The sequence below is a fragment of the Platalea leucorodia genome (assembly GCF_965183815.1).
Source record: "Platalea leucorodia genome assembly, chromosome: 3".
Classification (NCBI taxonomy): Eukaryota; Metazoa; Chordata; class Aves; order Pelecaniformes; family Threskiornithidae; genus Platalea; species Platalea leucorodia.
Genome location: NC_138825.1, coordinates 124,941,887 through 124,964,917, shown reverse-complemented (window position 1 = coordinate 124,964,917; position 23,031 = coordinate 124,941,887). Strand labels below are relative to the sequence as shown.

The window sequence follows — 23,031 nt, the reverse complement described above, 5'->3', positions numbered from 1 at the left end:
AATAATATTGCAAACAGTGCTATTACATTTGACCAGGAAAGCAAGGCTATTCAGCTGGCGCACAACAATTTTCTCCATTCCTTGCTTTTGGGGAGAGAAAAGACTTAAGATCGCTTTCTCGACACATGCACGCACCAGCAGGTTTTCCTTCTGTGTGTTGTAACAAACCCCTTTACTGCTCATTCCCGATAACAGCAGAAACCCAGCAAGAATGTAATTTTTACGGCGCACTTCCAGCACCTCTCACACTCATTTACTTAAGCCTCACAACACCCCTGTGAGGTAGGTAAATATTATTATACCCATGTACAGATGGGTAAACTGTAGGCACAGAAAGGTTAAATCACTTGCCCAAGGTTACACAGCAACTTCGTGGCAGAGCTGGGGTCGAAACCCAGGAGTACTGTCACCCAGAAATCTGCAATGAGTTTTAGACCGTGGCCACTTTCTACGCTCGCTGTAAAAGACCATCTGACAAACACAGCATTGCACAAATCCAAATATCTCCGCGTATTACAAAGCGCCTGGTTTTCACACAGTTGCCTTGCTGCATGTGTCCCAAAGGAGGGGGTGGGAAGTAAAGCTGATGCTCTCAAATCATTTTTGTCTGCTCTCAAGGCTTTGTTTTGTTGTGGGTTTTGCTTTGCTTTGTTTTTAGTTTTTTAATATAGAACAGGAAACGATAGTCCACATTATTTTGTCAACAACATCACTTTCCAATTGGGTTGTATGTACATCTGAATAGACGTTAAGGTCCAGATGGTTTATGCAGATTTATTTTGTCACCGGTTGCCTCCCTCCTCATCAGTGAAGAGCCAATGGAACATATGCAGCTATCTGTCATCTCATTTTCTCATTTTTCTCATTAACCTACTGTCTGAGCTTCAAGTAAGGAACAAGGGTTGAACACAGGCAATATCTAGCACAGCAGGAAGGCTCCTACCTTTCTTCACATCACACCTCAACAGAAAAGAGTCACCACACCGTTATTCCCAAGTTCAAACACAACAGAACAATAAAGCGATTCTGAATGTGCTCATGGAGAAATAAGTGGATTGCAACAATCTCTAGCGGTACCCAAAGGTCTGGAAATGCGTTCTGCACACAGTGAAAGGTTTGCCCACGTCTATTTGGGATAGCCTCAAATCTTCTCGTTCAAACCAGGCTGAGATTCTCTGCACCAGAATACACCTGAGCTCCAAGGAAAAATAAAAACAGCAATCATAACCCTGGGAAACTACCATCCCCAAAGCCCCAGGGCTTTAGACAACTGCCAAAATAACAACATGCAAGCTTCAGCAGGCAAAGGGTACACAACGGAGTTCACATCATCCCTACCATCTCACATCAACTACCTCAGCTTCTAGGGGGATTGGCATAGACCTTATTTCATTGTGGTTATTTGGGTTTTTGTTTTCTGGGTTTTTTAGCATGACCACATTCGATCTGAAAAGAATCCAGAGAAAAGCTAACCCAGTAAAAGAAGAAAACATCCTAGAAAAGCCTGTCTCCACAATTTTCCGCTGACTCCGGCAGCTTCCAAATTGTCTCTTGCCCAAGCTGCCCAGCAAGCAGGCACTAAAAGGTTTTGCAAATGCACAGTAGTAAGTTTTCCTTTTCAAAGCACCTCTGAGCTACAATGAAATCCTGCTGGACGAACCTCAGACCACATTTTCTTCAGGAGGTTTAGTCATGCTGCAGGTACGTGGGTGACAGGTGTGTCATGCATTTCTGTCGAGGGATGAAGAGCAGGGATAAATTGTGAAGTGAATCTCGTGTGGACAAAAATATATCTGAAGAGCACAGGATGACTGCTCTCTGAAAGTCAATGGCAATGCTCTCCTCGTGAGCAGCATCAGCCAGGTTTTAGCAGACCACTGACTAAAGCTTGCAATTAATTTTGTCCTGTTTCATCTAGTCAGCTTTAAATAAAAATACATGCAAATGACTACTGACTTTTGGCAGGTGCAGAGAAGGACAGGATGAAGCAGACAGTTAGCTCCAATCCAAAACACTGAAAATACATATATTTACACTTGAAATCGGTGGCTTGCTTGCACTTTCCATTGGTAATTATACAACATTGGCTCCTCTTCTGCAGCTCAGGCTGGATATGCTGCGGATGAAAAATGCCTTGTGTGGGTGGCAAAGCATGACAAGGGCATGGGCAGGGACCTTGTAATTCCTGTATTTCCATTGTTGATTTGGTCTGGTCTGAATCATTCCTGTCTCCAAATTAGCTGCCTACAGATGTATAATGCTATCAGACTAAGCATGCCAGCTATCTGACATGGATAGAGGGATGGATGGGTTGACATCAGCACAATAAAAATGATGCTGTTTGCAAAATAACCTCAGCAAAAAGAACAAAGTGAACTGAAAAATACCTTGTCCGTTGGATTGGGCAGAAAATAGAAAAATGCCGGATCGGGCTGATGTACTCCACCAAGTCCTGAATCCTGGTCTGTGGCATATAGTTACATCTTTATTAGTAAATTAAGCACTGCCAGGATCCATTCTGGCCGTGAAGCCAACTGACAAGTTCTGGCCACATCCACGCTACTAAACTCTTTCAGCCCCGATACAGAGCAGCTGCATCCAGATTGCTGATTGGGGATGGTCTCTGGCCAGCATCAACGCCTATGCAAGCTGTGCCTGAGCCCGGGGCTCGTTGGAGTGGGTCAAAACCATGCCAGGGAAGGCTTGAACAACATAACACTGGGGTTGGTGGAGCCCTCGTACCGCAGCTTTGCCCTGGCACGGCATAGTTGGCTGGTTTAGATGATCCCAGGGTGAATCCAGCAGCACAAACATGCCAGGGAAGTTGTCCACTGATCTTGTGATGTAAATAAATACGGACTCAACCTTCTCCATGACAGTTTGGAAAACCCCTCATGCAGTGTCTTCTGGCAAGAAGGTGGGACATGGTGTAACTAAGTGATGAGGGAGAAGCTGAGGAGTCAAAAACCAAGTGAAACCAAAACAAGTCACTGACCATCCTGCCAAAGTCCACACCAAAAATCAAAGAGGTTCTGGGCAGAAAAAAAAAAAAAAAACCAACCAGGGGCGAGGACTAGACTCTTAGCATTGGGATTAGTACCAATAAAGAGTTGGGGGTAATTTTCCTCCCTGAACTTTTGGCTTGGCAAAGGGTGTTGTTTGGCAACAAGATCACAGATAATCCCAAGAGGAAATGGTCACCACACCAAACTGTCCACCATGAACTCATTGGGTGTAGTGGTAGAGCACGTGCTTTACGTTAAGGCTGTAATGAAATCCTTCAAAGAGAAATAGTTCTTCAGGGTTGACACAGGCTCTCACTGGAAATCTTTTGCTAAATCAAGATGCCAGTGGATATCATTCAAAGAAAGGACGAATAGCGGAGGCAGAAAGTTTATGCAACTAAGCGTAATGAAACAGTCTTAACACGCAGTGGAGGCACCTGCCTTCATTGTTATCCATACCATGAGCCACGAAGAAGGAGGACTTTGGAACGGGGGTGTGTCAAGCCCTTAGTCAAGCTGGTTTGGCTGTGAGAAATTAGCACTGCATTGAGAGGTAAGGTCACTTCTAGAGTGTTTTGCCCCTCCGCTCCCGTAGAGGGATGGAGAGGACGGCTGTTGGTGTGGTGGTCTGGAGCAAGGGTCCCGTTCCTGAGGGAAGGCAGGCTGCAGATGGTCATGAGAGGCAACACTGAAGGGTCTCCTCCTCGACTCCTGATGGGTGTACCTCAGCTCGTTGACTCATTTCACTGTCCTGGTGCGAAGTGGCAGGGTCCAGCTGTTCAGTGGGGCCAGGGAGTGGGATCACATCTCCAAACTAGACCTCTACGTTGACAAGTTCAGGGAGGGGGACCTTCTCATGGTGCTTTTGAAAATGCGGACGCTATCTCCTGGAGGAAAGGTCCCTGAGGAACATCAGGGTTGTTTGTCATCCATTCCTTTCTCATGCTTATGCCAAGGAAATGCAGATGTGTAGAGGAGAGCTCTTCACAGAAGGACCGAGGAGAGTCTTTACACGGGGCATGAGCCTCAGGGAGCTGGATCAGAGTAAGTCTACACTAGTATTAAAGGTAAGTAAGCCAAAAGAAAGTCCTGGGAGGAGAAATGCAGTCCTGTTGCTGGAGGATGGGCACCTCTGTGTTTTTACGACTCAGTAGCTGGGGACAGCAAGTTCACTTCACAAATTACCTCTTTTTATTAGACAGCATACTGATTAGGGAAGAAACAGGGTGAAATGTTAGTAGGACACTTGAGAAGGGACTGGGTATGGACACAGACAATGGATAAGGGAAATGAAAGCTTTTCACAAACATATGTGTGTGTGTATTTATATATGTATTTATGTGCACAGTAAACAAGGGACTGGGAATTTAGATAGGGGATGACAAGACAAAAATCCCTCCCTTTGCATGAAAATGTGACCATCATATTGGTTGTAATCAGAGCCCAGAAACATTTGCCTGAAATGGAGTTTAACTGGGAATTACAGTACCAGTGACAATTTGGCTTCTTATAAACTTTGCCGTGTGTCTATAGTTTGGCGTGAATGAGTCCTGCCCTCCTTGAAAGGGACAGACACCAGTTAAAAGTTTTCTTTACAAAACAAAATGAAACAACTGAAGAAACCCCAGCATTTTCTCAGAACACTGCAAAGGATCACTGATTGAAAAAAATGTTTCTCTTCAGGTATATTCAGGCGAAGAAAGCATTCAGCTTCTTTAAACTGTTATATAAAATTGGTACTAGTTTCTTTAAATACTATTATAATTAAAAAAACCAACTGATTCCTCAAATTAAAAAAAAAATCATAATAATAATTAAAAAATATCCCCCCCATGCTGATCTTCTCTTCAGAATAGGTCAGCATGGGAGTTTTGCACCCTAGACAGTTACAGTATTTCTGGAATAAAAAATTGCAAGTACACACAGAAAATACTACAGCATTCACTTAAAAATATCTCATTTTGTTGTTGTTGCTTTTCCCCTCCCAAGTAGAGGGATGGTGGGATTGAAAAGATGCCCTGAAATGGGAATATTCCTTTAAAGGAGCAATACTCTCGAAACGGGAAAGGGTGTTGGATAGACGCAAACCCGTGATTTAACTCGAAACAAGAGATCGAAACAAGAGATTCCAGCACAGAAACAGAATTCGAGAGATGTGAATGTTCAGACACCGAGTGGGTTATTTGGAAATGTCAAGAAAACCACACAACCCTCAGCAGGTGACCGTCTAGGCTTTGCCATCATCGGAGGTGGCAGCATCTCCTTGCGGTGAGAAGGCTAAGCTAAACCACGATGCTCTCGCTACGCTCTTGAGTTTCCTCTGTTGTTGTTTCTCGCCATGTACTTACAGTAGAGGGTGACACGAGACAGTTTTTATCAGCAGTTCCCCACACGTACCGAGTTGAAGAATTCTCAGCTAAATCACAACAACAACATCAACAAAAATACAAAGCACCAAATCATCTCAAGACGTGAGTCAGTTTACAGGTTATTACCGTTTGAAGAAGTTTGTTGGTTGTTTTGTTGTTGTTTGTTTGTTTTTTTTATCCCGATTTTCATGTTTTGTTTTCCTTAAAAACAAAACAAAACAAAAATCAAAACCCAAAAACCCCAAAATGGAACGAAGGATGCTTTACAATCACTTTAAGGCTCGCACTGAATGAGACATGACAGGTCTTACACGAGTTTACAAATAATACATGTATGCCTTTCACAGCCTTAAAATGATACAGTAGGTCAAATTGTTTTGCCAGTCACTGATCAAGTATTGTGCCTTTAAATTGACTCGCTTTTTGCTACTATGCTGAGTTTTATTATTACTGAAATAGTTTTTAGATATGTGTAAATGTACTTTAGTATAATGTTTTTGGTATATAATTTCAATGTTTGCAGATTTCTTATTTTCCAGAAATCAAGGTGGCAGGCCTTATTCTGGGCTCAGACGGTCGTTATTTACTCCACTGAAGTCAGTGGCACTTTAGCGTGTGCAATTGTTCGAAACAAGATCAGATACTGTATTACCATATTAATCTGGTGCAAACCGACCATTACGCGTGGCCCATTTACACGAGGAAAACGGTTACGTGGTGGGATCGCGTTTATAACACGACTCGGTCAAGGCTCGCAGGCTTGGCCAAATGGTGTTATAAATGCATTGCCAAATTGAGTTACAGACCTGATTTTGTCTTTCAACTGTTGGAAAAATCAAACTCCATTGGGGTTGTCTTGGCTTTGCTTTCTTATCTTTAGACATTTGGTTTTTTTCTGCTAAATCCAATAAGAGCTACAAGATTTTTTTCATACATTTCTCTCTTTTTGTTGTTGTTGTTCATTTTTTTCCTTTTTTTTTTTTTTTTTTTTTTTTTTTTTAATTTTAAGGTTTGTATTTCAGTTGGTTGGTTTTTTCCTGGCATATAATCATCAAAGAGTTTTGCATGAGAAAGGTGACAGTACTTAATGAAACTCAGCACCTAAGGGCATAAGGCAGTTGTAGGTTTGTTTGTTTGTTTTTTTATTTTTCAATCAGCACCAATCCCATAAATAATGTTCTACACTTGGTGTACGGTATAAAACTGATGTGGAGATGCCTCCTTCTCCACCTGTGAATCCTAGGTGTGGAAGTTGAAATACTGTTTCTTGTGTGTAAAAAACAAAAGAAAAGTTTTTCTTTTTGTTTTTACTTACAAAACATAGAGAATATCTTTTTTTTTTATACATACAGCAACCAGAAAGAAAGCTTATCTGAAGGTTTGTGTTTGTTTCATGATCTGTGTTTACCGTAAACAAAAATAAGGTCCCCTCTTTTACTTTTGCTTTAAGGAGCTTTTAAAGTGAAGATTCATATTGTAGCAACTCATATAAGAGAGGTCCATCTCTATACCTAATACCTACAGCTGTGGGGGTGACATACTGGAGGATGTTGATAGTTCTTCTTAACCTCCTGTCTACAAAATGAGCATCCCATGCAGGGTATCTTTTTCTCGGGATGTCAATCTTAATGAGAGGCCCCTCGGGGGGGTAGGGTCGCCCAGATGGAGTAGATGGTACCATTGCTCTCACCTGGAAAACGGGCAAGCAAGTGTCAGCTGTGAGTTCCTCCTGTTGCTCCGTGACCGCTCTGGTGGGCGTAGCCTGGGCCCCCCGGTACCCAGGGGTTTGGGGTGCCATGGGCTCAACATCGGGGGGCAAAGGAATGCCCCAGAGCAGCTCGGCGCAACAGGAGCTGGCAAAGATCTTAGCTCTTGGCCCCATGGGATGCAGCACACCATAATATAACAGCATCAAAGCTATCCCAGCAGCAAAGCTAAGAAAGACACAACACAGTGCTGGCACGGCATATGAGTCAGTAGTGTCAGGATCTCTGTAAAAATACCAAAGGAGCGTCAAGGCAGCGTTCTCCGTCAGGACTACCGTGTAATACGCAAACATTCTGTATCGAGTCCGCCCTTCCTTGACATTAAACCAGCAGAAAATGTACACAATCCCTACCACCATGTTGAAGAGGATCTCTTCCCACTTAGACATGCAGAAATCTGTCCCACCATGGATGATCCAGAAAGCCATGGCACACCAATGGACCACTACAAAGATCCCAAAGTAGAGCTGGAAGATGGAAGCAAAGAGAGCAAAAGAAAGAACTCGGGATGAGATGGTGAAGAGGCGCCAGAAGACATGGATGAGGGCCCCTCTGTAGCTCATACTCTTCTTGTCGTCCCTAGAGTCCCGAAGAAGCTTGTGATAGGAGGCTAGCACCCAAGCCAGGGACATCAGGGAGGCCACAGAGGACACACCTGCCGGAAGACACACAGATCCACTGAGTTAGACAGGAGGTTTGGTTGAAAACATCATCTGCTCACTAAATTATTGCATCTGGGGCAGGCTCAGTAGCCCAAAGGTTCAACTCATGTCAGGTTGTCCTTACAGTCTAGAGGAGAGAAATACAGAAATATCAGTGTGGGAATTGGAAATTATGCTGTATTCAGGAGTCCTCTGACATAGCACACTATGCTTACATTCCTGTTGGCTCTGCCACCCCACCCCAGCTCTGCTCTTCTTACAAGGAACAGCCTCTGTCCTCATCCTGATTAGATCCATATTTGAGAATTTGATATCCAGATCCCATCTAAACGCTGCAGCCCAAGTATGAAGGTTACTGTCTGTAGGAAGGAGTCCATTTTGCAGTGCACTATTGCAAGAGCAGGACATCTATATTCCTTGTAACTGCATGGATCTTTTTTATTCTAAAATTCTTTCATACAAGCAACATTCGCGTTGACTTCTACTTGATTCCGCCTTAATCAGGAATCCCTGTTTGCATTCGCCTTTGGGAAAAATAGGCAGTTGGTCAGGTTTTTTGTCACCCTGTGGTAACACATAAATACAGGGAACATCAAGACTCATCAATACCCTCCAAATGGTCCCAAAACAAAGAATCTGATCCCTCCAGTGACTCCCCTGCCCTGTTTCCAGGATGAAGACCTATACTGGAGGTAGCTTATCTCCAGCCTTGTCTCCTGGATGGACCACAGATCCAAGTCGCAGTCATGTCTCCAGCCCTGTCTCATTCTGCTCCTGGTGGGACCCCCTGAAGAGACCTTGGGTCTGGTCCATCCTCTTGCCTTGCCTGAGACTGTTGAGGGAGCCATTACCAGCGTGCAGCTCTGCCCAGTGCACTCAGTCCCTGCAGCACTGCTCCCATCAGTGAGGGCATTGCCTGCCCTGGGGTCACCCTCGGTTCCCAACTCATCCCTCTGCACCCTGACATGGGGCAGGCACCCCATGATATTCCAAAGCGGCCTGATCTTATTCCCCATCACAACCAACACTTAAACTATGTATTTGCTCCAATGGATAAAATAGTGCCCCATCACACCTCAGGAGCTTTTAAAAATACAATACCATTGATTATCACAAAGGTAAATTGAACAACTCATTGAGCAAGGCATCATAATAAAAATTAATTGACAGATTCCTGGGAAAAGAAAAGGCCACTGGCATCTCATTCCTTTGCTCCCATTGCTGCTCACTGAACAACTGGTCCGCAGATGAGGGAACAGACAATGGACTAACATCCATGATGGGAAGATAAATAATTTGGTAGCTAGACTTTGACTGGGCCTTTGCCAAAGATTTCTCTGGGAACATCACCTATAAAATCTAAAGGAAAAATGCTAATGGTTTCAAGGAAAGCAAACAATAACAAATGCCCTTCATCTCTGATGTATAACATACTGGAAAATAGGTCCAGCTTTATTTTGCTTTTACTACTTTAAGAAAACCCAAGCAGCAGCTTGCTGCAGCTTCTCAGGGTTAAAAAGCCAAAATATTTGACAACCCTCAATTTCTTCTCCTATTTTCTTCTCACTTTTCCCTCTGCCCACAAGGACCTAGCTCCCAAGGGGATGGAAGGAAGATCCACTGGCTCTTCAGACCTCACTCTAGAGACTTGATCTTATTTTTGAGGAGCCCACCCCACAGTGCGGTTGGGTTAGATTTCCCCCCCTCCAGCCTAGCTACACCTGGAGGAGAGGCACTGGAGAAGGTGGCCAGGAAGGACAGCAGACCTCCATTTCTGCCCTTTATTCAAATTCTTCCAGCCTGCAGGTCCACCAAAACTACACCTTTCCACCAGCTCTCAAGTCTCGCTTTGAATAGTTTGCCTTTGAGCTCACACATGCATTAGCATTTCAGACTGAGTTTTAAAAAACAACAAACCACAAGCCAGTAAGATCAGTGGCCTTATCAACGACAGAAGATTTAGGCCACCATATTTAAGAAAACCACAATTTTCCTCAAGTTCTAAGTCCTCAATAAGAAACACTTGCATGTAGGACTTGGGGACTCTAATGGATGGAACCTTCTGAACATGAATAGCCTCAGCCCCAAACAGATGTAGATTAGATTTATTTTTAACCTACCAGATGTGTTACATTTTTGGTAGATATAATTAACAGTTGTGGAAGGCTGAGCAATGCCACACAATTCTTAAGGTAAGTGCTGCTATGTGTACAAGTTCTGCTTGTTGCCGTATCTTCTAGCTATTCAGTTTAAAAACTTTCCATGATTAGCAGAAAAAAAAAAAGTCATGTATTGTCTTATTTTAGTGCTGTTATACTAGAAACTTGTACGGCATTAAATGTACCTGTATACTGAAACTCAAGCAGCGCCAACCCACAAGAGACAGATGTGTCACACTGGCTTAAAAATGTTTCTCTTGGGTTCGTTTATTCTAGAATAGAGAGAGGAAGAAAATACACCAGAAACAAAAACCCAGTGTACACATAAAGGCTTTTCCCACTGTAATGTTTTCAGTGCAGAAACCTACACTAATCACAGTCTTTGCTGTAAATTACACAGAGCTGGCTGAGAGTATATGTGTTGAGTCACTCATATTGCACAGTACCATGCCTGCTGATAGTCATCTGAATGTTTCCTCGAGTCAACAGAGAGGCAGACACCCCCAGAAAGTGATTCACCCTGTCCTAAGATCCATGTGTGGGACAAGGGGGGTTGACTCATGCTCCCAAAGTGTCTGTCTCCATCCCTTGACAAGGGAGTGCGGGGACTTGCAAACAGCAGCAGTCAGACAGGATGAGTCCTACCCTACAAAACGGTTCGTTGCCTCCTCATTTGCACTAAGATCTGAAGGGGGAGAATGACATTTTGACATATTCCTGCCATTGTTTAAAAATTCACGACTCTGTGCCAAATGCGAATTTTAGCATCCTAATGATGAGCAGGGTCTGGACCTGGGTGTAATGGGTGTGCGATCAGTAGGTGGACATCAACAGGAACCATGGAGCGATATAGAGACCTCTCCAGTACTTCTTACTGTGTTGCCACAGAAATTATTCCCTGACTATTTCATACAGACCTAAATGACAAAGCATGCCTTGGCTTTTGTCATCTTGACCATGAGTTTCTCATTCCCATCTTTCCTTGTTATTTCTAGCCTGTGACATCTTCATACAACGTACAATTCTCACAGACTGTGGGATAAACTTTTCCACATCTCCAGGCCTTATTTCTAAGCAACTAGAGAGATCTCTCCAATTATAACTAGAACAAAAAGTCCTGGCAAGTTGGATCACATGGGAAGTATTTTTTTATTTTGATTTTGACTTTTGCACATGGTGACTGACGCACCTTCATCTAGCATGAGTGGGTTTCAACTCCCTTCCAAGGTTTGTTTATCAAAGGGTTGGGGTTGGTTTAAAACTGAAGTCACTTCAAAAAACCCACTCCCACTCCTCCCACTCTGTGCTTAGTCTTGGGAGTGGAAAATACCCACCATGAACTGCCACATCCCTGTGGGCATTCTCAAGCCAGGAGGACATCAGCTACCATGGGGCTAGAAGCCTTGTGGCTGCATCTGTGGGACCTGTATCCCACCTGCCCGTAACAAGTCAGACTGGCATAGACTGGGGTTATCTTCAAACTCTCTGCACCGGGCTGTACAACAGCCCTTGAACTCCTCCTGTCACCTGCTAGAAGCAATGAGTGACTCACAGGCCGTAGTCAGCACCACTGAGGAGTCAAGCCCATGTGTCTTGAATGACACATCACAAGAATTAGTCCCCCAGATCCCTTTAGTAATGTGCCCTGAAGTCCTTACCGTGAGACATCTCCTAACCTACATTCAGTATGGTGAGGTAGAGCTTTATAATGTCCCCATTTGGCAGAAGAAGCACTAAGATTTGAAGGATTTATCCAAAGTCTCATATAAAATCCATGCTAAAGCAGGGAATAGATCTCTTTCACATCACAGTGCACCTTGCATTTCAGACAGGATTCAGCTCCTACCATAGAGACTCACCTCGGGGTGTCCATGGATGAGTGATGTCTCTTACTTTACACAATGGAGAATTAAGTCTCAGTGCAACCACCACAGATGGGAATCCAGCAACATTTGAGGTGCTCTAGGATATTCTAGACCTCCATGTGGAGCTGGCAGATGTGACAAACTTGCATCCAGAAGACAAGAACTTTTTTGAGCTGGGAGCTGGAGTGAGGCAGCGTACTCAGGGCATCTCAAGTGACACTAGGCAAAAGTCAACTCAATTGTTTCCTGAGTCATTACAGCCAGTGGAGCCAGAGTTGTACAAAGGTTGTTGTTTACACCCTGTGGCTGTATTGCCTACATCTCCACTGAACACAAGGGAAGCTTGGACACCCCCATCACGTGGAGACACCTCCATCGAAGACACCTTTGTTTAGGTGTCTGAATCTGGAGCAGAACTCGCCCATCATCTTGAACTGCTTTGATGCTGACTTCTTGCCTTAGTAATTCTGCCTTTCTCAGGGGGACCTAACAAACAGTCCTCAGTGGTAAACACATCTGGCACGGAGATTAAGCAACAGTAAATAGTGAAGAGAAATGAGAAAGCAGTGGGAAATAAGATGTCTGTATAAAAGGCTAAACTTTCTGAGAAGAGTATTGGACCAAGGAATAGAGTCTCTGAGAAGGTGAAACAAGAGCCAAACATAAGTGGCCTGGAGTATAATGCAGGTAGCGATCTGATACCGGAGGAGAGGAGCGTGAACCCCTCTGAGTTCAAGGGAAGGTCCTGGAGCCTTACTGAAGCTCGCAGGGGCAGGCTGAATATCAGCCTGTTTCGGTTTTCATCCTCTAGTTCTTACTGATGGCCCAGAAAAAGAAAAGGCCATCTCAGAAATATAATAAGGTTCTTTGAACAAAACCACATCCACAAGAGAGACTCAAAACAATGACTCCCCTTAAATTGCCATTGCTGTTTTTAAAGCCCATATATGTGCAGGAATAAAAACAGCGCATGAAAAGGCATCCCTGTCTACCTGGCCTATTCATGCTATGCAATTACACATGGCTTTACAACTAGTCTAATAAAAGCTGTAGACAAATCATACACATACAAAAAAAAAAGAATATTTAAAGTGAAGAATATATCCATTTTTTTCTTACTTGTAGTGTTGTTCAGGTGAGGAGAGAGATTTTTCACTAGGTATGTATAGTTTTAATCACAAATCCAGCTGCATGTTATTGGCTCTAAGTAATCTGAATGCACTTACTGTAGCATATTCCCTAAGTATTTACTGTGGTGCCTGTCCCTTTAAACCTCAAAATGATGCCTAAATGGTGCTCTATTTCTTTTTTGACATTAATTCTCCTGAAGACTCTACTGAAACAAAATGGGAAGATACCAACATTTCTCCCGGGTGAGCTGGACAGCAAATATTCAGTGCGACATGAAACCTTCCATCAACCCCTGTGCGAAGGCAGCGCTTGCTTAATGCCAAGTGCCACGGCTCGGTTCCTCCCCATCACTCGCTGGCTGCTCGGGCCTCTGCGCCGTGAACCCTGTTATCGTGTTTTCCCCTTTGGGTGGCACGTTCCTCCCTGAAGCTCAGTATGAATCTAGGAACAGGCTTTCATTTTGATGCACACAGAGTGAAAATGCAGTTATATACAAAAGAGAGCGAGCCAGATTCTGCTTTTGTAACAACATTGCCTGAAAGCCGCTCCGCCTTACTTTTTAATCTTTTTTTATTTATTTGCACCGGAGTAAAAGGGGTCAGAATCAGCCCCTGGGTCTGATTATCATTTGTTCCTGCTGGAGTTTGATGCTTGATCTTTCTTTCTTCTTTCCTTTCAAAGGAGGGAATGACTTTTGTCTTCTTTCCTTCATTTTCCCTCTTTGTTTTTCGCTTTGAACGTGGAAAAATATGGATCATTACCAGTATATAAATAATAAAGGCCTGCATAGACCGTTTTGCCATTCCTTTTCCTCATAGGATTTCAGGACACTTCCTTAACCAGTTTCTCCAGTGTTGCCACCAGTCCATTATGGCAGATGAACACTATTCCACCTGTGGTGACCATCACTCCTAAGTCTGACTGAGGAATGGCCTCCTCACATCTGTGTGACATCTCTGTACTCTGCTCAGAGCTGGAGTGACCAGGGATGAAAAACCAGAGCCTGACACTGGGAAGAGATGTTACACTGGTGTCCTGTCGTTCACTCTTCTGAGACCTTCCTCTAAGGAGTATCACAGCCCCGTTCTCCCCAGGACCTGACTCCCGCAGGACACAGCATCGCCAGTCCATAAGAAACAGAAAACTGCTGGTGACTGTTTGGGAAAGGCAGGAAACAAAAGTAACTCGCTCAGTTCAAGGACCAACCTCCAGGTAGGTCTGAACAACAAGAAGAGGGTCTTCTACCAATGAATCCCACTGGGACTTCCTAACACAAGGCTTGCATTGGGTTTCTATACAGGATAGTCCATGTCCAAGCTAGCACAAGGAGGGCTCTTCCACATTAGACCAGAGGAACATCCACATTCCCAAACCTTTTATTGTGAGAGTGAGAAAGTCCATAGCAAGGCAACTTCAGAACAGGTTGCTCACATGAAGAATTGCCCTCCCACCCCTTGCCAGTAAAAGGCTGGCTCACGTCCTGAAATATGAAAGCTTCCTAAAACCTTTTTGCTAAATTAAGATGTCCTCACTGACCCCAGAAACACTGGATCTCTTTTTAGTTTCCCCCCAGCCTTCGCCTTAGCACTGCCTTGAGGAACTGAGGTCCACAGGTTCACTATGGGTTGTGTTTCAAAAGGACTTGCTTTTCTCCCCTTTCATCCTGCTGCCTTTCAGTTCTCCCAAATGCCCCTTTTTCTCTACTGCTAGAAGAGGTGACCAGCCACATTCGTCTGATCTGTGCTCTCATTATCTCGGCTGCTTCTGTCATGTCTCCTCCTATTCATCTCCTCTGTGAATTCGGGAGCTGCCAAACTGGCTCAGGCCCTGGGGCCATCTAGTCTTGTATCATCTTCTCCTGCATGCAAGCCAGCAACTGATCCTTCTGCAGGAGGCACAAGCACCCCAGGCCAAGCAGAAATGGGACAACCTGACCTCTGCTTTGGATTGTCCTTGAATACCCTTAGTGAAGTGTCAAATCTCCTGTTGAAAATGTTGGCTATCACCCACCACATAAGGATTAGCAAAGCTCCCCCCCCATTTCAAAACACTTTTAGTGAAGATCTTTCTTGCATCATGTGCCTCAGTGTTTATCTCACCCAGGGAGAGCTGTCCGAGACATGGGATGAGTTGCCCTCTGGAAATGCCTCTCTGTCTCTCCATTGACTACACCTGGAGTGTGGATGATCAAACTGGAATGACCAAACAAGAAGTGGGTAAGATGAAAAGTACACTAGGTAGCAGTAGCTTGGCATCCACCAACTCCCCACAAGAGCTCAGAGGAGAGCTCTGAGTCCCAGCAAGGTGAGGAGAGCAGAAAGGAGGGTTGGGGAAAACTGTTCCTGGCTCCAAGATGAGCTGAATAGCTAGCATTGGCTTCTGCAGAGCAGAAGTTGACAGAGCCAACATAACGTGGGCAAATTCAAGTGATGCAACGCAATGATTTTATACCACTGAAGGCCAAGCAGGCAAAACAATCCCCCAACACCCTCCTGATGAGAGAAGGGCGCCATGATCAGTCAGAGGACAGATTCAAGTTGCATTTCTCTGAACAGCCAGAGTTATCACTATCCTCAAGAAAGTGGCAGCAGAAAGATAATATCCCCCTGCTACATCAACGAGAAGAAGGCTGATCTCAACAGGCATGTATGTACACAGTCCTCATAGGCATGTAAGTCCACTATTCACTTTCCATAATAGCCTTGCCCTTTTCCTAGAATGCTGACCACAGGTATCTCAGTTTTTACCTATTTATGTAGGCAAAAAAGCACCTAACATGCACTCCACAGCTGAAACATTTCTGGCAGCACTTAGCTGAAAGCTCAGTCCTTATATATGTACAGATCTTCAAACAAGCCTCCTCTCACTTAGCTAACCGAGATCTTTGATCTTGTATAGTGGCTTGCCACCAGATAATGGCTCATAAAAAAACAGTAGAGAGGAGAAGGGCACATGGGAACCCAGGCCTTGAGAGAACCTGGGTCACTGTGGTGACATCTAAACTAGCAAACAAGAAACAGAGCCAGGACTATTCATTGACCCTGAGCCCAGCTGGCAGAGTCTGCCATGTCCATACTATTAAACTCTCTCAGTAGTTGTATCCAATCTGCCTTTTGGGAATGGTTCCTGAACTATGTGAACTCATTTTCTCGTGCCTGGGAAAGCTTTGGGAAAGGGTTAGCCGGCCAAAACTGTACCAGCGACCATGTTAACAGAATCACTCGAGTGCCGGTGCTTGGGCTCCAGGACTGTTTGCATTACAGGTACAGACATAATCTGTGCACAGTCCTCTGCGTATCACAAACATGGTCATATAATCCCCTTCATCACTTTAAAAATAATGTGAAAGACCTGTGGTTCAACTCCTGGAGACAGAGCCTCTCATATTATCAGATTTTCCAGGCTGGGGTTTTTGGCCGAGTAAATTAGCCCAGGTGCCCGCTGTGTCCAGACAGCTCTGGGGAGCCCAGGCCTGGCAGCAAGAGCTTAGGTAAGGTGTAATACAGATGTGTAGACAGCTTTATGCCAGCAAAATGTTATTTTGGCAGTATAGGTTAATCCTTCTAGGAATCCTGTCTCAGCTATGCTCTCAAAGTTATGTCTGAGGAAAATGCCAGCGTGACTGTATTGCTATAGCTAGATGGGCAAACCCTGCCTTACGGAGAAAAGCCCTCTTCTGAAGGTCTAGCCAGCCACCAGAGTCTCTGATGGAAGTTTAATGGTGGAGTTAAAGGAAATTAACTTCAAAATCGCACTTTTCAGGGGGAGCAATGCGTGGCAGGTGTCTAAGATCACTCAGGAATCTAGGGTGACTTTGGTGAACAGCTTCAGTCCTAAAGAAGCTGGAGGCAATCATGGAGTAGAGGAGAGGGGACACACACAACAAGACTAATCTTGCCTTTGGAGTCCCTTTTGATGTGACATTAATTATTATGACATTATTTATGCCATGAAGCTATTTATTTTGAAATGGCTCTTCCATTTTGAAACTTCCCCTAAATATTAAGAAAATGTGAAGCAAAGAATTCACTGTCCCCCTCTCACCGAAAACAGATAGTCCCACTTCAGTGGATCTTATTTTGAGGGTGTTAATATAGAACAGTCCTTTCCTTTGTGATTTTTGGCTAGTAAACCAGAAATCTCATTAACCTTATTGATGGTGTTTTTGATGTCGGTGTGGGGCTACATTTGATGGTGTTTCCAACTAGAATAGCTGCTGCTATCACTTAAATTGGGGTTCACATAGTCCAGTAACCCACACCCCCAGCAAAGAGGACTCAGGCTATCTTACACAAGTGCCAATATCTCTCCAGGATCTTCCCACCATGCCCTGGTGCATCCTTCCCCAGTCCATCCTCCAAAGGGCATGCTGAATCTCATGTGGGCAGGGCTGCACTGAGGTTCATAGAGACAATCAGAACCAACAACTATGTGCATCTCTGTCTTCTAATGCCACACATACAGGAACAAGAGACGGTCTGGTCTGAGCCTGGTCTAAATTGATCCAGGTACCAATCACCTGGGCTAATTCTGCAGTGGAAATGTGCTGGGAGAGCAGCAGACAGGATTTCCTGGGCACAGTTGAGGTTGTTTGGGAAATAAGAGCATGAGAACTCTTAAATGTGTCTATTTTCATCAAAAGCTGTATGAATTGCCACTCTATTCAGAACAAGATACCCTCTGCACAGTCATCACTGTCATCACTGTCACGAGGACATGGTTTAGTGGTGGACTTGGCAGTGCTGGGTTAACGGTTGGACTCGATGATCTTAAGGGTCTTTTCCAACCTTAATGATTCTATGATTCTGTGATTCTATGATTATAAAGACTTCAGTTAAATTCCTGTTAATCTGAACGCCTTTAACCACTGTCTCAGAATCACACTGGAAAAGAACCCCACCTGAATCCCCCAAAGTGAACAGCCACAGACAAGAGGATTTGAAGCTCCTTGAGAGACCCCAAGAGATTTCGCTTGAAATGCTACATCAGCATGTCCTGACAACACCTCCAGCGAGGACAGGATTTCAATATATGCATGCAGAGCAAAATCCCTTTTTGTAGGCAATGTTACAGGGCAGTAGAGTCTATCACAGAAACCTGGTTCAACTTGAAAGGAACACGGCCAGCAGAGAAGTGTACAAGCCATCTCTATAGACTTCAATTGCTTTTTCTTGGTGTACTTTCTGGTTCTTCTTGTGCTCATTTGCTTCTGACCTCAGTCCAGAAATCAGAGTAGCCTGAGCAGAACCGTGTATCTACATGGCCATCAGCAAAGCCCAGAGGCATCCAAATCTTACCGGGCACCTGAGATGGGAAAAAAGTCAACCTAAGCTACCTTTATAGTTAATATGGAGAACTAAGCACCACCACTAGCATGGATCTACCATGGATCTCTAGAGACTAAAGACACTCAAGTATGACTGTGCTGCTCTTGTAGCCTCTTGGTTAGATGTGCAGTGTTGTGTGGTCATTGATTGCTGAGAGCTAGGTTTTTTCCCTCTGCTATTTAAAATAGTTTTTCCCACAGCAACAGGAGAAAAAAACCCGAACATGTGATTACTTTAACTGGGAAGAATAAAATGGCAAAATCCAAGAGGAGTTACTCTTGGAGGAAAAAAATCATATTGCACATTCAACAGCTGGTTCTTTGTGAAGGACATTTTAGACCCAACTTTTAGCAGCCAGTTCTTTGCTCAGAGTCTTGAGTATATTGAATCTCTTCACAGACTCCAGCAGAGTCGCTCCCAGTTTATACCCTGCAAAGATCAGAATGAGCCTCCTATATTGAAATTTTTCAGACCTAATGATATTTGAACTCTACCGCTAGGAACCTTTAGAAGAGAAACACACCTTATGATATTACTAGAATGCACTGAAATGGGGGAAAAAACTTTTACTAAGGAAAACAACACGTGGTTTGTTATAGAATAAAATCTTTCCCCACCCATTTCTATGTTCTGAGTAGGGACAGTTGGCATGAAACAACACAACTCTGCAAACACATACAATATACTTGCATTTTAACACCGTACATTTAGTATTTGTTACAGCATCTTTATCCTGGCATTCTTTTTTTTAATTCAGATGAGAACCGCAGCCATGGAGAAGAATTTAAATCTGCCTAGCACAAGTTGAAAGGATGTTGTAATCTCGCAGGTGGGACTAAAATACTCTGAAAAATAGGGGAGCACATCAGCACTGGAAAGGAAAGCCCTAGGAGTTCTGCTGTCTGCTTCTGAAAGCAACCATGAGAATCTCTTTTCGCTAGCACAGGTCTGGGGCAGCTTTTGAACCTGGGACACTGTGCCTAGAGATCAGTAACTGAGGAAAGCCTAATTCTGTTGACTGTTAAATCCATGTCATTATTCTGTCTCAGCCTGCAAAGCAGGATGGCCCAATCCAGACTGCTTGCTGGGAATCATCCTTGGCCCGTGCTAACACCCGAGCCAAGCCTGGGAATTGTTTGGGTTGGTGCTAGCTGCCGTGGGCTAAAAATGTGCCAAGGACTGTGCTGATAACTAAACCACGTGGATGACCGAGATCTGATGGCTGTGCTCATGTTCTGATGTGTTTCAGTTTATTAGCATAGATGAAACCTAACAGACTCGTCACCAGATTGGGGAAGCAACATCTTCTGCCAGGGCTTAGTGAAGAAGCTTCCTGCTATAAATACAGCTCCCACGGCCAGTTCCTTGGAGACGAGGCAACATCAAGGCAATGTTTCAAACAGTCTGTGACAGTACCAAACATGGATCCTGCAAACCACCTCTGGTTAATGGTTTGGCCTGGACACAAAAAGCTTGCAGGCCATTAGAGAAATAACTTCATCCCAGTCCTGGAAATGCTTTTGACCTGATGGGGAAGAGGAAGAAAACCCAACTTGGGTCACACTCACGGGCCAAGGTAAGAGGTCTTCATTCAGTGTGTTTAGAGGAGATGTGTCAGCAGTGCACACTTTGCTAACCTTATCATTTGTAAATCTTTGTTATTGTGTAGGGGGCCATTGGTGGAATTGTCTCGGCATAATTGCAGGTGAGGGGACTGGTCTCCTGAAAAGAAGGAGCATCTCAACACTTCTGGAGAGTACACAGGGCTGGCATCATTAGAGTGAGTCTGGCAGAGCATTGCTGTGAGGGGGAGTGACAAAGTGACAAAAACGGATGTGGTGCAGCTGGTGCTGTCTCGCAGTGGGGTAGCTGAAGGCACCAGGGACACTGATTTCCAAGGATAACAGCAGGAACCTGTTTCTTCCTCTGCTTCCCATGCTTTGTACGCTCTGCAAAGGTCTAAGTGATGTGTAGCAGGCCAGAACTCAATGACACGCCAGCATCCACCGGTTAAGTCATGCTCAGGTTGGCTTGTCTCTCCTGGGTCTTTTTGCCTTCTCAGAAGTTCATGTGTGTACAAGATGGAGTTGAGACTGCCTCTTCAACAGGTTAATGAACATCACCTTCCCCAAGGACAGGCTGAGATCAAACCATGCATCCGTTCCCCTACTGCAAACGTCTGTTTGCCCCTTAGGATATTTCAGATATGGGCTCCTGCGATAGGGAAACAGCCGTGCCTGGTGGACATCCCCCATCAGTGAGCATCCGTGCGAAGACGTGAACATACTGAGGGCACTGAGAGCATGAGGTTGGTCAAATGCCACTTAGGACAAAAGTCATTTCAGCAGATTTCCACTGACTCAGTAAATCTGCTGCACTCCCGGACTCAGGACTGTCACCCCGAGCTGATCATCTAAATCAACAGATAGTTTCTGAAACAAGAGAGCTCTTTCCTTCAATACTCAGCAATTTTGAGCCAGTTGCATCAACCTGAACTGCTCCATCTACATCAGGGGTAGAAACACAGAGAAGTCCCTGCCTAGCACCATCCCTGCATCTTCCACAGGTTTTTTGCACCTCAGTGTCTGTGTGCTCTCTGTTTACCCAGAGTTAGCATGCTGTCCTGGATGCCTGACGTAAACCCCAGAGCTGCACACTAGAGCAACCTGAAGAGGAAAAAAAAGAGTTGAATTTCCATGCATTTTGCTAGCCAATTGCACAGCGGTGTGCAGCCACCTTTTCCTATCCTCTAATCACGAATCTGCTGTGAGACGTGTGTCTCCAAGAGAAAGTCTGCAGCATAAAATTACCTGAAAAAGCCTTAGTTTCCCGCCTGGAATCTGTTTGGCGTGATCTTGCTCCCCAGGAGCCTGCAGTATAGAGATCCTCCCCAAGACCTTAGGCTACTCAAACCTCTCTCTCCGTGCCTCAGTTTCCCAGCTGGCCTGCAGCTCCTACGATCAGGATGAGCTAATGCTTGTGTAGTGCTCTGATGATGTAACCCCCTCCCAGTGATTACCATAGTCTAAGCCTAAAATTGGCAGCACTGGCCACCTGCCAGTGCTGTCCCGTGAATGGTGACTCATCTTTATTGGCTGTGGCATGTCATATGCGTGATGGTGGCACGTGATACGGAACAGAAGGGTTTTTATCAGCGCTCCAAAATAACAGAGCGAGAGCTATGGCAAGGTGGTGGATGGAGAAGCTGCAGGTGGGGATGGGCTAAGGGATGACGTCTCTCTTTGGGCTTGCTCCAAAGCCCATTGGAAAAAAAAAAGCTGTCACTGGCTTCAAAGGCGCCTGGACACAGTCCTTTCCCACCGTGCTGGGGCAATACGGCTGATGATAGGGCAAGCTTTCCCCATGCCGCTCACTGCCAGTGTGCCTCGGGCTTGGCCTGCTCTCAGCATGCCAGAGCAAGTGCCCACTGCCAACTGTGGAGATGGCTTTTTGATGCTGCTGAGAATTGGCCCGGGACCAGCGACTCATTTCAAGCAGGGCACCAAATTGCTATCTGTCATCCGGCTTTGGTGAGAAGGAGGGGAAGGCAGGAACAGAGCCATATGCCCCAGTCTGGCAAAGCACTTGAGTCATATGAGTGGCCTCCCAGGTGAGCTGCTTATGTGTTTGGAGCTCTCTGGCCATTTTGTGAGGTGCCTCCTTGGTCTGCTGATGAACATTTAAAGGGAAACTGTGGTTGAATCAGGACAAATTTTCAACGCAGATTACCCTGGTTCGTCCCTGCCAAGCCCCTTCAGCAAGCACACAACTGGTGGGGTCCCTTGCCCACATGGCAATGAGCAACTGCTTTTCTGCTCATGCCTCTTCTGTCACAGGGAACCAGGGCTGAGTGATGGATGTTTCCTATTTCTTTTACTCCCCAAGGAATGGCATGAGAGAGAAGAAGAGAGAATATGTCTTCAACCCCATGGGCAAAGTTTTTCCTTTTTCCAAAGCATCTTTGTTCCTTATGGTCTGTCTCACAGCCCAAGGCAAAGCCCAGAGTGTGACTCTGGTAGACCTTTCACCCACCCCATCTCCTGTTACTGTTAGTGAGGACTCTATGATACAAAGACTTTTTTAGGCATACATTGCAGTTATCTTGCTGGATCTAAGGAAAACTACACCGGTCAGAAAAGGGAGGAGGATTTCTGCTTCTGGAGGAAAAGGACTTTGCTTAGGCCTGCACCAGTGTCTCACCCATCCCAAAGAGAGGGCATAGGTGACATGTTGGTCTTTTTTGTACTGAGCCCTGTGGAATCTGATGTCGGTGTAGAAAGGGTGAACCACAGCTTGTTTATGATGGGTAACTCTGGTTATAGGACTCTGCACAAATGGGGACAATTTTGTGTACTGAGGTCACAGAGATTTGAACGTGGAGTTTTGGATTGATGTTTGAGCACTGTTGGAACGTATGTATTTAGTTATACCCAAATTGAAAGACATTGCTGGAAAACAAGCAGCAACACACCACAACAAGAACCTTCCCCTACACATGGTTTTCCATCCAGCATGGCATCTCCCATCCACAGTCTTCTGTGGCTGCATCTCTACTAAGAACCAAGTATTTACAGGGATTGTTCTCCAGCCCTGAGGCCAGCAGGCACACCCTGGCCCCATCCATACTCCATCTCTTGCCGTCCAAAAGTGGCCACATCTAACCGCCTGCTGAGAATGGCCCCTGGACTGCGTTTACTCCCAAGCAGTCCTTGGGGATTGTTTGGCTCAGAGTTAGCTGGGCCAAGCC

At 44.9% G+C, this 23,031-nt stretch overlaps 1 protein-coding gene across 1 annotated transcript in view; it reads right to left on the bottom strand.

Annotated features, from left to right (window-relative positions):
- Positions 1 to 6,830: 6,830 nt before the first annotated feature.
- Positions 6,831 to 23,031, bottom strand: part of XKR6 (XK related 6) — a gene marked incomplete at both ends in the record, with an annotated part of 186,579 nt that continues 170,378 nt past the window's right edge. The window contains one exon of the mRNA XM_082305450.1: positions 6,831 to 7,795. Coding sequence (XP_082161576.1) covers positions 6,831 to 7,795 — 965 coding nt within the window. The remainder of the gene's footprint in view (positions 7,796 to 23,031) is intronic.